Here is a 17,405-nt window from a genome sequence, read left to right as displayed (position 1 = left end):
AGGTTGGTGATATCATCCAAAGATGAAAGAGCACATTGGGTTTGAAGGTTCCAGGTTAATTTTCCTGTATTCAACTGAAACTGAGCGATGATCAGAATAACTGCATACTGAAACTGTACAGAAAAGCAGTATGACTGATCTGTTTTTAGTGCCTTTTATTCCTCAAGCGTTGGAAAAGTTAGTTTTATTAAACTCACTCGAGAGTTAAAGTATGGGAAGAGGAAGAATGCAATCAATTTGGATGCAGAGCCAGGAAAACATGTTTTAAAATTGGAATCTTAGGCATTGGCCTTAGTAGGGACTGTGCTTTCAGAGCTCTCTTTTCTGTTTCAGTCCATCATTTTTTAACCTTTCACTTTGATTTGTGTTTCTTCTCCTTCTCTGTGAAAAAGTGTTGAAATGATGTACAGTGGGGCAAAAAAGTATTTAGTCAGCCACCGATTGTGCAGGTTCCACCACTTAAAATGATGACAGAGGTCAGTAATTTGCACCAGAGGTACACTTCAACTGTGAGAGACAGAATGTGAAAAAAAAATCCATGAATCCACATGGTAGGATTTGTAAAGAATTTATTCGTAAATCAGGGTGGAAAATAAGTATTTGGTCAATAACAAAAATACAACTCAATACTTTGTAACATAACCTTTGTTGGCAATAACAGAGGTCAAACGTTTACTATAGGTCTTTACCAGGTTTGCACACACAGTAGCTGGTATTTTGGCCCATTCCTCCATGCAGATCTTCTCGAGAGCAGTGATGTTTTGGGGCTGTCGCCGAGCAACACGGACTTTCAACTCCCGCCACAGATTTTCTATGGGGTTGAGGTCTGGAGACTGGCTAGGCCACTCCAGGACTTTCAAATGCTTCTTACGGAGCCACTCCTTTGTTGCCCGGGCGGTGTGTTTTGGATCATTGTCATGTTGGAAGACCCAGCCTCGTTTCATCTTCAAAGTTCTCACTGATGGAAGGAGGTTTTGGCTCAAAATCTCACGATACATGGCCCCATTCATTCTGTCCTTAACACGGATCAGTCGTCCTGTCTCCTTGGCAGAAAAACAGCCCCATAGCATGATGTTTCCACCCCCATGCTTCACAGTAGGTATGGTGTTCTTGGGATGCAACTCAGTATTCTTCTTCCTCCAGTTAATACTTGTACAGCTGCTGTTATTGTGTATATATTTATTTATATTTCTTCATACATTCTTATATAGTTCTATATTGTGTATTTTGTTGTACAGTTATTTTATTTTCAACTTTAATTTATATATTTTATCTTATTCTTCCCAGTTAAATTTACCCTTCATTCTAATTTGTGTTGTACAGTTATTTCATTTTTAACCTTAATTTATATTTTATTCCTTCCTAGTTAAATTTACCCTTTTTAATTTTTCATATTTATTTCCTATCTTATTCATAGCCTTTTCCTTTTTTGTTTTCTTTAGGTCACGAGCAGTTGTCCAAGCATTTCACTACATATCGTACTGTGTATGACTGTGTACGTGACAAATAAAATTTGAATTTGAACACGACGAGTTGAGTTTATACCAAAAAGTTCTACTTTGGTTTCATCTGACCACATGACATTCTCCCAATCCTCTGCTGTATCATCCATGTGCTCTCTGGCAAACTTCAGACGGGCCTGGACATGCACTGGCTTCAGCAGCGGAACACGTCTGGCACTGCGGGATTTGATTCCCTGCCGTTGTAGTGTGTTACTGATGGTGACCTTTGTTACTTTGGTCCCAGCTCTCTGCAGGTCATTCACCAGGTCCCCCCGTGTGGTTCTGGGATCTTTGCTCACCGTTCTCATGATCATTTTGACCCCACGGGATGAGATCTTGCGTGGAGCCCCAGATCGAGGGAGATTATCAGTGGTCTTGTATGTCTTCCATTTTCTGATGATTGCTCCCACAGTTGATTTTTTCACACCAAGCTGCTTGCCTATTGTAGATTCACTCTTCCCAGTCTGGTGCAGGTCTACAATACTTTTCCTGGTGTCCTTCGAAAGCTCTTTGGTCTTGGCCATGGCGGAGTTTGGAGTCTGACTGTTTGAGGCTGTGGACAGGTGTCTTTTATACAGATGATGAGTTCAAACAGGTGCCATTCATACAGGTAACGAGTGGGGGACAGAAAAGCTTCTTACAGAAGACGTTACAGGTCTGTGAGAGCCAGAGATTTTCCTTGTTTGAGGTGACCAAATACTTATTTTCCACCCTGATTTACGAATAAATTCTTTACAAATCCTACCATGTGAATTCATGGATTTTTTTTTCTCACATTCTGTCTCTCACAGTTGAAGTGTACCTCTGGTGCAAATTACTGACCTCTGTCATCGTTTTAAGTGGGGGAACTTGCACAATCGGTGGCTGACTAAATACTTTTTTGCCCCACTGTATGCGTTATGATGTGAAACACTGATGTAAATCAGTCCAATTACAACAAATACAATCAATAAAACAGAAGTCATAAACCAATAACATGTAGCACAATGCATTTATATGTATCTGAAGAATAATGCTGAAAGATTTTTGCAACTTAAAGCAACTAGGACCTTTTTTTAAACTTCAGTTTGATAAAACAGTAAAATAAATTTAAAATAGCTTTTCAGAAAAATACAAAAATATCTGGTGGTTACACAACTTCTCTCCCACATAAGAGAAAAGATGACCTAACCTAAGTTAATGCAGGGGGACCTGAGGCAAAGCAAACACAAACGCACTACAGCTGCTCCGTTTTACTTGGATTTCTTGAAGTGAATACATTATGTATGCTGCCAATGTGGCATTCCACACATCAAATATTCTCAGGAAACCAAAGGCAGGATAATAGAAATTCATTTAAGAATTTCATCCTCTTAATTTCACATGACAGCTATTTCAAGAAGTCCTCGGCCCAAATGGCTCACCAGGAAAGTAGCTCAGCTTATATAGTATGTTGCTGTTGGATCTATGCCATAGTGTCAGCAGACTTATCATATGAAATTAATAAGGGAGGAGGGGTCTTAGCTGCTATGGGGAGGAAGAGGAGCAGAAAGTGGGTCATACTCTGAACATACAGTGTTCACTGCATTACAAGAGCGCGACCCTTGGCTTTTCTTCTATATACGATGAACAGAAACAACTAAATCCACCAGCCAAATACTGTGAAGGTCTACCTTAAGCTCGCGACATCTCTAATTCACTGGAACAGAGACCTCTGGATGTGTGTTTGCAGGGACAGTGGTTGATTAGGAGCTTAGTGTGGTTCCACTGTAGATACAACTCTGCTGGGAGAGGCCACTGCCCTCAGGGAGTGCCATTGCCACGATGGCACTTCCTGGCAATAATGTGCTTTTTAATTAACCACATTAATGCCAGGAAACAATTTTAGTCAGTGGGTTAATGTTGTGGTTGATCGGTAACCACAGCCTTCATGAAACGTCACGTACGGTGTTATTTTTAGTGGTGTAAAACTCACTTGTATGAGCAGACCTTATGCTGACAACCAACACTACACAGCTGGATTGTACTCTTGTTCTGCAGACTACCAGTGCATGGAAGCAGCAGTAGACTCTGTGGGGAAGCTGCCACAGTACACTGCCAGTCACTGGGTAAACAAGCAAACAGGAACTGATGTGGCATCTTGATGTATTCCCACTGTCATCCCTACAAGATTTACGCTATAAAAAGACCAAAACGCACTTTTGGTTTAACAGTTTTGCAGGAACATCTTTTGTGCAGCTTTTCTGCTTTTCTCACTGGGAGAACATACCTCATACCTTGAGGTTAAGTTACTAATAGGTCAAAGCACTGGATGAATTGGAAGCTTGAGATTTACTGTGGGCCACAGAAGCCTAAATAGCACACAGATCCCCTTCTAACCATATTTGGCATATCTACAGTACAGACACAGCAGCATGATTAGAAAGAAACTCAACAGTCTCACTAAAGATTACAAATGTTTAATTCAGTTTGTTGCTTGCAGTGTTTAATTTTCCACTGCAGTTCCACTGACACCACTAATAAAAAGGGACCTTCATGTTTAAAATATTAAAGTCAACAAGTGGAACGTTAATGCAACTATTACTTGTTTTAAAATATACATTTTCCCTCGTTTTCTCCACCACATTCAAGTATGTAACACATCTTTTTTGTTTTGACAAATCAAGGAGCGCAACAGTAATTTTCTAGGTTTTGGAGGAGGTTTCTTCCTGTTAAAAGGGGGTTTTTCCTTCCCACTGTAGCCAAGTGTTTTCTCAAATGGGGTCGTTTGATTGGTGAGGTGTTTTTCTGTATTACTATAGGGCAGATGTCTCAAACTTAAATGAGCTGTGGGCCACTGCTGGCACTGAACTTCAAGGTCCAACTAGCATTTTATTTCTTCACTTCAAGTAGGGGTGACGTGGGCCACAAGAGGCCCCTGGGCCGCGAGTTTGAGACCCCTGCTTAAGGTCTTTACCTAACAATATGCGATTTGGTGCCATCTAAATAAAACTGAATGGAAACGAATCCCTGATCTGCAAAAGAAGCATGAATTCAATTCTAAAATTAGCTGCCAAACATGGGAAGATTTGTCAGTGTTATTGTGTTTAATCTTTTTTCATTTTTATGCTTTTGATTTTAAATGAGATGTGGGGAACTTCTGTTTGAAACACAAGATAAAACTGAGACTTCTCAGATTTCAAACTACTGATCAGATCCCTCTTAAATGTGTTCACCTTCCATTGCCATGCTTTCTGTGAGGATAATGTGGGACAGGATAGTGGAAGAGATAATGAAAATTCAAGTCCCCAACAGATGTGCACTACATTAAAAGGCAGCTCTGCACCAAAGATGAAAACCTTTAATACAAGTTCAGAGGCTTAAGTGAAAAAAATGGTGCCATTCATTCACTACCTTCCTATGAAAAGCCATGCAAAATGTACCAATGCTCTTTATAATGCTTGCCCTTAATGCAGTGAAGTAACTCACATTATTAATATGTGCCGTGTGGAATTAGCACTAATATACAGAGAGTTTCAGCACGTAAACAAATAATAAGCTGCTTCCATATATGACCTAAATTTTAGAAGAAATATAGCACTAATCATGTTTCCACCAGTAGTGCACTGCAGTTCAGGTGGGGGTGGGGCTGTTTAGTAATCAGCAATGAGTGTCTCAGAGGAAATGATATTATAACTCAACATCATCACTATGATGAACAACTTTAGAAAGCTGTGGCTTTTCTTTGGACACAATGATTTAGCTTCAAATGGTTCAACTTCTACTTTAAGGGTGGATGCTTCCAGTTTGTGTCACTTTCACTATCACTTGGTGAGCGGTTTTCAAGTGTTTGCAGACGAGTTGGTGTCCCATATAAACTACATGCGGCTGTGGCTTCGACTACTAGCAAGGAGGCTTTTAGCGCAGCATCGTACACCTCCTAGGACCAATTTAACCTAGCAACAGCAAGGAACCTCCCGCAACCACTTGCCAACTGGCCTGTGTGGCTAGAGCCTTCGCTAACTTAACAGTTCTACTTTTTGTCTAAAAAGATTGACTCGAATTTCTGCCCAGTAGACTGATTGGCTTGTACTACGTTGATAGAACACCATTAAATCTATACTGGATCCGAAGTAAAGCTGTTAATTTGTCAAGTCAATTGATGCCTGTATGTTTGATGGGTGTTAATGGGATATGGTGGCTAATCTTTATTCTCAAAAGTCTGCAAACACTCAGCAAAATGAAAGCTAAATTTTTAATATAGAAATAAAGAGTGCAACTGCTCTACTACTCTAACTGCATTCTTTATGTGGTGTAGGTTATAGGTTTCACACTATGCCAGTGCTTATTCTGTTAAGAGAAGCCATGCACAAAAAAAGTAATTAGAACTCAGTTTTTGAATTCAAACAATTCAAAACATCCAAAACAAATGAAGCAACTCCTGATCAAAGCAGTTCAGTGTTGGACTCGGTGCTTGCTTTGATACAAACTTAAATAAAACTTCCTCCTTTACTTCAGCTTCCTCTTACATGTGCCTGGCACAAAGAAAAGAGAGGTTCTTGCTAACACAGCAATTTAAATTCTGAGAGCACCTCATAGTTTAAAAGACCTATTTAGCCTTGTGAAACAAGCCAAAGCACTAAAGAATAAAAAAGGAGGAGCTTTGTGGAGCATTTAAATAAGTGAGGTTGCTTAAGATAAATTTGTACACAGAACAACTGCTCAAAAAATACTCACTCATAGAAAACAAAATACAGCAGCCTCTTCTTGAGTCAAATCCAAAATAAGCACGGTGTTGCATACACTAAGTGTGTTATGCATTGTTGTTGCTTCCACTGGGCAAAGCTCCTCCAGATGCTCTACTGAATAATTCCTACTTGAATGCAACATGAAGGCAGAGGGCCATTAAAGAGAAAATTTAATGGGATAGATGGATGTATATATACAGAACATGTGACCCTGGACAACATTAAACTTATTACAGGTCAGTGTTCTGCTTTACATTGTACATAGAACAGTATCTGTGCTAGCAGCATGGATCAGTTATATTTCTCAGTAGTCACATAATATTGAATATGTGCTGGTGTACTGACAGCTGTCGTTATACAGTTCAATTTTTCAATGAAGTAGTGAGATGATCAGCCAGCCGGACAAGAATTTACTTAATCCCAAACTATAAGCATGACATGTTTAGGTTTTGAATGATCTGTACAATGCTATTCAATCACCCTGCCCCCAACTAGCCCTCGGCACCATAAGGGTAATACTCCAGGCCCATTGCTGCAAATGCCCAGCGGTTTGAGCTAATCTATACTGACATAACATGAGTAAAGTCAATAGTAGGTCTTCCCTACAGTACACTACAGGGCGACCAGGAAGAGAAAGATAATGGATAGAGGACATGATAAACCTGCATCACACTGCAGCATGACCAAACCATTTATGCATGTCAGGGTTTTTCCTTGCTCAACATAGGTCTTTGAGTCAGGGCTTTTACACAACCATGATGGGTCTGGACTTCTGGTCCAGATTACCTTATTTAAAAGAAGTTTTATAAACTCAAAATAAAAAAAATAAAAATTACAACCATGGCGATTTTCCTTTGGAGGGAAAACAAAGTTTCCTTTCCTGCGCCATAACACCTGCAGAGATTAAAAGTCACTCAGCACATAATCCCAAAATCTGGGTGATGGAAGAGCGAGACCAACTTTGCCTATACCCCATATTCAACAAAAGCTTAATCGGTTGAATTCAACAAAGCTGAAATATCCGCTCACAGTAACAATAATATTCTTGATTGATTAAAATGAAGTAAGTCTCTTTGCTTTTCCCTTGTAGCGCCCATCTACTGGCACAAAAATGACAATAAAAGCACAGGATGAACTGCAAGACTCTTTAGGTCACTTCTTTAAATTTAGACTTAAAGTCTAACAATTAATACACTACAGCTATAAATCAGAATACTTTATTAATCCCTAAGGAAATTATGTGGGATTTGTAGTTTGTGTTAGTCTTGGGATAGGTAGACCCCATCCCAGATTATCTAACTCAAACACAGCAATTCACACTGGAAGAAATACTATTTAATTCAACATGTCTTTGGACCTTCAGAGGAAAACACTTAACATCGAACACAGAAAGGTCCCAGCAGACTCCAGAACTGAAACCTGGGACTTTCGCCCAGTAAGGTGCTAATAGGTGCTAACCACTGCATCACCGTGCCATCAGAGGAGATTGAACTATTTTTAAGGCGACTCAAGGGAAGCACTGAAGGAAACTGAACAAAAACTAAAGTCACCAGTCCATGTGCAGGTGGCCAGCATACTGTTACACTTGTGCTCGCTTTAAACTCTGTGCTGGTGTTTTAAACCCAACTTTGTTCAACAAAAGCCATTCTATTCAATCTCCACTTTATTGTGACAAAGGCAGAGACAGCTGTCAGCTGCTGTAGATCTTGTATTTTGCCAGGCTCTATTCAAACTGTCTTTTCTTCTGTCAAAAGGGGCCTGCTGGTTTTGTTTGTCCTCTGATCCTCTGGAGAAGCAACACAGAAAAAAAAAAAAAAAATCTTATAAAGATTTCTTCTCCAGGACGGTTTTCAAGTGAGGCACTGCAGCGAGGCCTTCTGGGGAGTTGAAGCCCATTGTTAAGACAGCTATAAAGGGAGCTTTTCCAAAGAGGGATTGGGCTTGATGAAATGTGATGTATGCTTTACTGACAAATGATGAATAATCTGGTGCATATCTTTAAAAACCAAAAAAAAAAAACAACCCTCTATCATCTTGTCTGAAACAAAACTTCTGTTTCAGACTATATCTATGCAGCACAGATTCCCATTTCCAGCAGCTGCAATTTCATGAGCAAATATATCAAGCTTTTTTTCCATGTTACATTTTTAGAAAATGGCTTGTTGTGTCACCAGCACTTAGATCATTTACAGCTTAATCAGCTTTACTGTTTTTTCCCCTCTCAAAGTCAGCAACAGGCCCTTTGGGTCTGTGTGAACAAGTCGTGCGTATAGAATCGGCAGAAAAGCACATTGCTCAGTGGGAATTGATTGAGCTAGAGACTGAGGGCAGAAGGCATTATGTGGTTACAGATGCAAACTGCTGTGGTTCATGAATACCAGACAGAATAGGGCCTGAGGACATACTGTACTGTTAAAATCAAACAAAGCAAATGGGAGACCAACAGGTTTTTTAAAAAAAATAGAAGAACAAAAAATGATATGGTGTGAAGAGGCTTTACTAAAATATCATGTAAGCATAAAGTAATATATGGTACACTACACAGCCCGAACCTAGGTTTTAAAACATCCCTGTCTTGTGGTTAATAAGGCCTGGAAAATACAATACAAACATTGAACTGATCTCTAAATGGGCGTATACAATATTATAGTTCTAAATGGTCCAAAATTTAAGCAGAGGAGAACTGATGGAGGAGATGGGTTTACCCTTAAGCTGCTGTATGCTATTCCTGGTGAGAAAATGGGCCGTACTGGCCTACATACCTGTATCCTGCAACTGTTTAATGGACTACATCTGATGAAGCTGAAAGGCCAAACTGCTCCGAAATCAGTTTCCATAACAATCAATTTTACCTGATTGTTTTACTTTCAAGTTTTCTTTACTAATGAGCTTCGAATGAAGCAGAGTCATCGTTCACATTATAAGTGAATGAAATAATCGTGCATGTCTTTGCAGTGCAAGTACCGAGACGGATCCAATGGGCCAAATTTAATGAGCCAAAAAGTTTGACTGACTTCCTACTGAAATGCACCAGGATGACAGAACATTCAAAATGTTAAACACACAGTGGATGGCAAGAGAACCACAGCTTAACGTTCAGGAATTGGCCACAACAGTAAAACCACCTTCCCTGTAATGTGTAAATCTCTGACCCATCATGGCATGGAAGCAGGACCTCAGGGGGTGTCCTGCAGTCCCTGGCACTGCGACATTGCTTTTGGAGCCAGCACATGTCTCTGTTGCCAGAGTACAACTTTTAATGGGTAATTGCAACGCAGATGGGTAAAGAAAACTTTCCTTATTAGAGTTTCAATAATAAAGCAAATAACAAAGCGCCAAACACTGCATAAGGCTCACTTGATACAAAGAAGCACAAATACAAGGACTGCGATCATGACCAAATATGAGCTCAATCTAACTGGAAAGCTGCATCTGGCTCACTACCCCCTCAGAACACATTCATTCATTGTTGATGAGCAGCATTTTAAACTTGTATCAGCTTTGGAAAGACAAATAATCAACACGAGTACTCTCTTGCCTAAGCACCACTGCTGTGAAAAACAACTGTGCCTTAGGACTGAAAGTGTAAAAATATGCCGGGACAGTGTGCATCAGTGCTTCTAGCAAGGATTCACTCTGACACTCTGTTACAATACAGACTGTTTACCATTTAATCAACGGTAAACATCAGTTTTCTTCACTATAATCAAATCCCAAATCCATCAGTCACACCTTCCTCTCGGAGACAGGCTGTTGAAAATAAGCCAAACGTGTCGCTGAGCTTTTCATCTGGCCGGCCTTGGACCGCTCGCTGAGTGTATTATGGACTGAATGGATTTGGTTAATGCCAGAGCAGAACAGCTATCCTCTGCAATTACATTAACTAACAGCCCCTGCAGTCAACACAAAGAGCAGTTGTCAGGATGGGAAAAAAATCCCTCGAAATAAAATGACATGCTGTCAGTCAGTCATCACGGCAGACTGATCCACTGTCCACAGAGGTCGGGAGCTTTTTAACTCTTGTTCATTGTTTTTCTTGCGATTGTTGCTTAACAAGTGAAACTGAGCAAATGTTATTTTCTGGCAACGAGTGAGTATTGTTAGAATCATCAACCGCTTGGAGAAGGGGAAATTTAAAATATTTTAAATATTATTATAGTTTAAAATTGCAATATATAACTTCTACAAATATTTATAGATCAGAAGACTTGTGTATAAGAATTTGCTAGAAATCCCAAATTACTCACATCTCTTAGATTTTTTCTGTGTAAAGTATCAGCAACAAAAACACTTTGTATCCAAATTGTATTTTGAGATATTTATTTTGAGAAACTGGCTAATCGTAATAGTCATTGATGACGGGATGAGACTTAACCATTGAGAAATTTTATTTGTAACATTTAAAAAAGAATTACACTATAATATTTTGCACGATGTATACACATTTCTCCATATAGCTATAATAAGTACAGAACAGAAACCCCACCACACTGTCCTAAATGTAAAAATCGTGTAGTCACCAAATTGCATTATTTGCAGGAATGGGTGAAAATTCAAATGCTTGGAAAGGTTTCTGCCTCCCTTAAAGAAAAGGCGGCCGTTATTCAATCTGTTTTAATGTTATCAAAGAAAAGACTAATGGTAAAATGGGTCAGCGTGATGGAAAAACATACCATCATGTACCATTTCATTCTGGATGTCACAGCCTCTTTTGCCTTACATACAGTCTAGTAGCATCACTGTAACATTATTTATTTATTTTTTTGTATTTTGTTTGTTCATCTACCTTAAAAACGACTCACTGTTTGCTAGTATAGTAATTCTTGGAGATTTAAAACAGCTGCAGGTGTTGTGGTGTATTCTAAGCAGGAATCCATGGCTACAGAGCCAAACAGCTGGAGCTGCAGCAAATCTTTTCTTATAAAATACCACATTTTTCATTTTATGTGCTCAAATTCAATTCCAGTGTGGATTCAATGCCCCAGTTTGGATGTGTGAAGGGTGCTACAGCAAAGGATTATGGCAGAGTGGGATAATGTCTTCTAAACGCTTGAACTCAACATTTTCTGACATGGCATTCTGCGAGATACGTGAAATAGCGATCTAGGCACATTTAGGCCGCTTACGGAACAGTAAATCCAGAAAAAGAGAACACAATTAGGATTTTTTCCACATAAAATCACCTTAACTTAATTTAAAAGATGTACACTGAGGATCAGAAGGCATTGTAAGTCTTACTACTGTTTCACCAAGTACCCAATCAGTCAATTCAATTAGATTCATTCCAGTTAAGTTTAACACTAATATGGAAATGTTTTGAGTAAACTAACACTACAATGAACCTCAGTGAACCTTTGCCAGAGACTCCAACACATCCTCAAAGAAGAATCACTTGACGTCAGCACTATCAAAGAAATTTGTCACACTCTTCATCACATTTGCAGTAAAGTAAGCATATTAAATCCAATGAGACAGCTCTTAAAGACCCAGCATTTCTTATCAACTTAACCGCAAGAGATGAAGTCAAAATATCCTACCTTGTGGGTGTACGGTGCTTGTCCCAGGTTAATGCCATCTTTTGCAAGTTTATCCCGTATGAGTACTTTGAGCTTCAGTTTGGGATAAGTCACAAAGTCATTACAGTCTGTGAACCTCGGATTATGGTTCCCAGGACAGGAGGCCTGGTGCACTCCTGCAGTCTGTGCGTGACACCTCGGCGTCTCCAAGTCACCCAGTCTGTCTGAGTATGAGATGTGGTGGCAGGCAGAAGCATCCAGAGGCTCTAAGGTGAAATAGTACCCAGGTGCTTTCCTTTTGTCCTCCTCTTTTAACGCTTGCACTGCTGTGAGCAGCCTGTGTCTGTGATACTGAATGCGGACCCCGATAGCATCCAGGTCTGGTTCTCCAATCTGCTTACAAACTTCCAAGTCATCATACCCATTGTCAAAGAATGACTCCACATACTGGGTCAGGTGTAACTTAGACAGCCACTGGAGGACGAGATTTGGCCCCTGGCTCATCTTAAGACTGGAAATAGAGAAAAAATTTAAGTGCACATCATCATCATCTCCATTCACACTGGTGCTGTTGCGCTGGGCCTGTGCGGTGGCAATCCAGCACTGTGGGCCGTAAAACTTTACACAGTCTCCAGTTCACTTCTCCAAAGCAAACACAGGTATTGCTTGTGGATAGAGCATTAGACAGCAAAGCAGACGCATATCAGGAGACAGCAGGGTACTGTCAGCTGCCCTTTGACCTCACCCACCCACGCTGAGACACCTGCACTTCCCAAGTTTTCCGGTTCAGACTCTGTTGCTGTCACATCGCTAAAAGTTTGGGAAAGGGCCAAGGGTTTCACATAACAATTTCCCCCTTGGATGCAGTCAGCGAGACTTCTAAATGCAAGGCTGTTTAGCTAGTCTGAGCAGTCAAGGGAAGCGTAAAGTTAACGTTAGCGGGGGAAAAAACTCTTTAAGTGAGTCCGCTGTGTTTCTATTAGATTTTAAAATTAAAGTACAACGATCGACGTCAAATAGTTGGTGTTGGTCAGTGTGCGTCCATCGTCTTTGTTTCATTCATCGCGGCGGCAACTGAGCAACACGCGGAGGTCCATCAAAAACATTCATCCGAAGCACAGACTTAAAAGGATCTCGTTTCAAACACAGCAATATATAAAACCTGAAATACAAATGGTACAAAATAAATCACAGAAATCGTCTATGGCTATTCAGAGAACACGTGTTGCGGCTTACTTTGTCCCCGGCTTTTACCGTTTTCAAGTTTGCCGTCCCTCCGCTCCATCCGCCGGTTCGTCAGACAGTGAGGATGCTGCTGCTCCTGATCTTTACTCACCGCTGTAGTTTCTATCCCGCTGGACGACGGGAGTTCTTAGAGCGGCGGCGCCACCTGCAGGGGCTGCTGGGAAATGTAGGAACGGTCGCTGAAAATAAAATAAAATAAAATAAAATAAAATAAAATAAAATAAAATAAAATAAAATAAAATAAAATCTAAACCACACACAAAAACATTACAATTAAAAAAATACTACCAAAAGTGTTTATTTCCATCCTTTAATTTAATCATTTTAATTTTGAATTTTGAATTTAACCTTTAATAAGTAAAATAAAAACATACTAATCAAACAATAAAAAACAACAAAATTACAAAAAATCATAAAACTTACACCATATTAAAAGTGTTTGAAACAGACTGTGTGCGTAGAGGCGAAAAAAATTTTTTCTTTGTTTTTTTGTTGTTTAAGCATTAGCAGGAAGTCTTCAAACTAAAGTGGCAATCACTGGCACTCATAATGTATCACTTTTATAGGCGTTTAGTATACAAGATGATTAAAACACCACGAGTACCTATAAATATCTATTACATAACTTATTTATATGAATTCTCTACCCTGCTATGTATAAACTTTCCAAAACACAAAAATGTTGATTAATACTAAATGAGAGTAAGTAAATAAAGACTTTCCAGAGGTCTTTCACAGTGGAAGAGCAAGTGCAAAAATGTGAAAAATTAGACTCTTCTCTGAAAGTTGAAAGTGCAGATGGAAATTTGCCTGAATGTCTAAATCTGGCAGATTTAACTCACACGCTTAAACACGTGTATTCTAAAGCTGTCCATTAAAACGATCAGGTCAGTGTCAGAGCTGCCCCAAAAGTCTTTGAGCAAGACATAATGATCCAGAACAGCCACTGAACTCTGACCTGCGGAGGCCAAAAGATTCAGGTATTTAAAATATATATATATAAAAAAATAAAATAAAATGGAAAACACATAACTCATTACGGTTGGTTTTACATTTATTTTCCATTGCACAATAATATCTATATATACTGTATCTACAGTCTAAATTGTGGCAGCAGATAAAGTCAGACATCCATGTGAAATTTATTTTAATAAAACTGTACAAAAATTGCCTACTATGAGAAAATACTGCAACTCCACAGATATTCATCCCAGAAGACAGACGGATGGAAGTATGGCGAGTGAGAAAACCTCGAGCTCTCCTGCACGGTGCTGTGAGCCTAGCTTCCAACTTCAATGCATTTTTACAGCGCAGGGAGAGCAAGAGTTTATGAAGCAAACAGCAACATTAACAGATGTACCAATAAAAAATAAATATAATCTCTCGCATGTGTACAATTGGCATGATCAAATGAAAATGGGACGCACTCCGGATGTGTGAAGAGAACTTCAGTTTTGTTCAGCATGGTGGTTAATACAAATGCTAGAACAGACAATCTCTAAGAGGGGATAATACATGGTTGTTTCAAGTTTGTAAACACTTAATATCATGCATCCTTCAATGTGCAATAAGAGACCATTTAGGACATATATGTTGCAAACTGAAGCACTTTAAAGTTGAGGCCACACTTTGTAAAAAGACTCAGCGGCCCACTCAAAGGAGGATGGTTCGTTCTGCAGGAGAAAAGCTTAAATCTGAGATGAGCATGTTAAATATATACCAGAAAACGTTCATTGTCATGTCTGGATGATGGATATTTATGCACAGCCATAGCTTGGACATTAATGTTGACATGGAAAACAAATCTGAGAGTGAAGAAATCAGCATAATTGGCAAATGACATAAATAAGCATAGGTTCTGTCATGTTTTGGTCCTTTGAAACATAAGAAAATGGGACAGAGGAATCAACACTTTAAAAAAAAAAAAAAAATCATACTAACAAAATCATTTGAAGTACAAAAAAATAGTGCAAAACCCACATAACTGCTCTTCCAAATGGGTTTATCTCAATAGTATACAGTAGATTTAAAATCAGCCATCTAAAAGCGAAGGGTTTTATTCGAAAATGCCGTATCTCCATATTGCAACTGCTCATCCAATGTTTTCTAGGTACGTTTTCTTTATTTCAGTGATATAATACACAGAAATAAAAAGGAGGTTTCAAACCTCCTAGCAGTTTCTAGGATCAAGTATTCAGTCAATTTCCATTTCCATTGCTGGATATCCCATTTTGGAATGAAACTCCTCGGGTTTACTTTATACGTGTCCAGCAGTTTGGGGCAGTAATGAAGGTTTCATGCCCATAAGACGAAGCAAAGCCAATCGCCTCCCTAAATCCCGCCCCCTTACACACAGAAGATTTCTTAAGAGTGTCATCAAACTATCCTGACTGACTCTTAACGCCTGGGGAAAAATGAATCAAGACAACTTTGTGAAATTAAGAAACTCTTTGGTGTCAGAAAAAAACATGGCCGCAAGCATACGGTATGTCACATTACCTGAACCCGCACTGTCAGATTTGTGTCCAGCTGTTGCGCTATATACAACATTTGGCAGCAAACTGAACTGACAAAGTCTTGTCCCCTCTTTTCAAAATAAAAGCCCGACAGATAATGCTCCTATATTGACACAACTAGCAGCATATCCTCACACCTCATGAAAAAGAAATCTAATCTAATTACAATAGGATTCCGGTTAATCACATTGAAAAACACTGTCAAGCAAAAACAAAAACCTCAAAAGACCTATTGTAATACATAGGTCAATATATTGTTATATAGACATTGGCGCCCATACACATATTCCTGAATATATGTATGTTTACAAAGACACAGATATACACGTAGGTAGAGGTTAGCATATATGCGTCATGAGGCAAAGGCAGAAACAGTTTTTTTAAGTTAATGGTTCAGAGAGAGATGACCAACGGCACTGCGTGGAACACGTATGTGTGCTTGGTCATTTCTACTGGCAGCTACAGATACAAACACAGCGTTATCACTTCCATTGTGCTGTAAGAGACACATGCTTTTTTTCCTACACATTGAGAAACAAGACTGAAAAAAAGAAAGAAAAAAAATTCAGCTACAAATGTATGCCAATAAAAATTTGAATGATCATATATAGATACATCTTTAAGACAGGTAAAACTTAAATTTGTAACCAAAATATATATATATATGTAATTATATTAAGGGCAATCTTAGCCTTGCCCATCAACACATCATCCTTCTCATACATGACTTTGCTATAGCCCCTTGAAAGCCTGAAGAAAATAAGCTCTTCATGGATTTTCCAGTGTATCCACTCTTATCAATTCATTTTTATTATAGGTCAATGTAAACTCGTCATTGGGGTAAACATTTTCAGCACTTTCTTTTTCGCATTTAATAGACAGAAGAAACAAAATAAAACTTAATGCCCAGCTTCATTTAATCCCCAACTATTATTCGCTTCCCATAAATAATTACATTTAAAAATAAAACAGAGTGATTCCATAAATTCACCATTCGTCTTTCTCACCCAAAACCCATTTGCTTGGTAAAAGCTGTAAAAAGGTATGGTCGGTGATGAACTAGTGTACTACCAGCCCTTATTTGGTGAGAGGCAATAGATTCAGAATCTCCCTGCCCATTTATTTACTCTTTTAACCACTTCAAAGGCCCTTTCTAGACAAAAACAATATATTAAAAAAAAGGAAGGATAAGCCATACTTACAGATGCAAAAAGACAAACTCCAAAAATAATTTAGACAGAAAAACAAACAAGTCCTTCAGTGATTTAATCATTACTACAGAAACTTGCACGTTCATCGAGTTGATTAGAATTGAAGGACAAGGGGTCATCAGACTTTCCTCCTCATTTAAGTCCACTGTGTTTAGCAGACACCATAAAGGGCAGAGAATGATCAAATGCAGTCAGGCTAAAAGAACAGCACTTTATATCTTTTTATATATGCCTGATGGATATATGAAAGGTCCCCTCTTCTCCTACTGTGTGGACTGATGTTAAATGAACGTCATCACTCTCAGGTGAAAATGGAATGAGAGTCTCCTAAGAGCTTCTCTTCTTCCATTTCTTTCCTCTTTCCATCCTCATTGCATTGCACTGGACAGTGTCTGTGCTGCAGAGGTCCTCGGGTGACTGAGGTAATGCAGAGGGATAATATTACGCTGAGGGAAAAAGAAAACGGGAAAAAAAAAGCACAATTCTTTTGCGCATAACTCCCCCGTGGAGAGAAATAGAGAAGAGAAGTAGAGGGACCTGCAGCTCCTCAGAGATACTGGTGTGTGAAATTACAGAGTCCGATGCTCCACACGCTGCCATCAGAGCTGGTACCACTTTTTATCTTTGTATTTCAGCATCATCTGAAGGAAGTAAAGTGGGGGGAAATGTGAATCAGGATTAATGTGATAACCTGAAAAAGAAAAAAAAT

The 17,405-nt window shown here is 39.1% G+C and overlaps 2 protein-coding genes across 7 annotated transcripts in view; both read right to left on the bottom strand.

Annotated features, from left to right (window-relative positions):
• Positions 1 to 13,114, bottom strand: part of sash1b (SAM and SH3 domain containing 1b) — a 61,220-nt gene extending 48,106 nt beyond the window's left edge. The window contains exons 1-2 of one of the 2 annotated variants that reach the window (XM_005926118.3): positions 12,961 to 13,114; positions 11,746 to 12,235 (exon numbers count right to left, since the gene is read on the bottom strand). In XM_005926118.3, coding sequence (XP_005926180.1) covers positions 11,746 to 12,228 — 483 coding nt within the window. In that variant the 5' untranslated portion in view covers positions 12,229 to 12,235; positions 12,961 to 13,114. The remainder of the gene's footprint in view (positions 1 to 11,745; positions 12,236 to 12,960) is intronic. The other variant, XM_005926119.3, reaches the window with a different exon arrangement.
• Positions 13,115 to 14,005: 891 nt separating this feature from the next.
• stxbp5b (syntaxin binding protein 5b (tomosyn)) overlaps positions 14,006 to 17,405 on the bottom strand; it is a 29,964-nt gene continuing 26,564 nt past the window's right edge. For all 5 annotated transcript variants that reach the window (XM_005926100.3, XM_042222421.1, XM_042222420.1 and 2 more), the window contains one exon: positions 14,006 to 17,337. In XM_005926100.3, coding sequence (XP_005926162.1) covers positions 17,296 to 17,337 — 42 coding nt within the window. In that variant the 3' untranslated portion in view covers positions 14,006 to 17,295. The remainder of the gene's footprint in view (positions 17,338 to 17,405) is intronic.

Source organism: Haplochromis burtoni, unplaced genomic scaffold, assembly GCF_018398535.1.
Source record: "Haplochromis burtoni strain Fernald_Lab_line unplaced genomic scaffold, NCSU_Asbu1 Contig_85, whole genome shotgun sequence".
Lineage (NCBI taxonomy): Eukaryota > Metazoa > Chordata > Actinopteri > Cichliformes > Cichlidae > Haplochromis > Haplochromis burtoni.
This window is presented reverse-complemented; position numbering and strand designations above follow the sequence as displayed.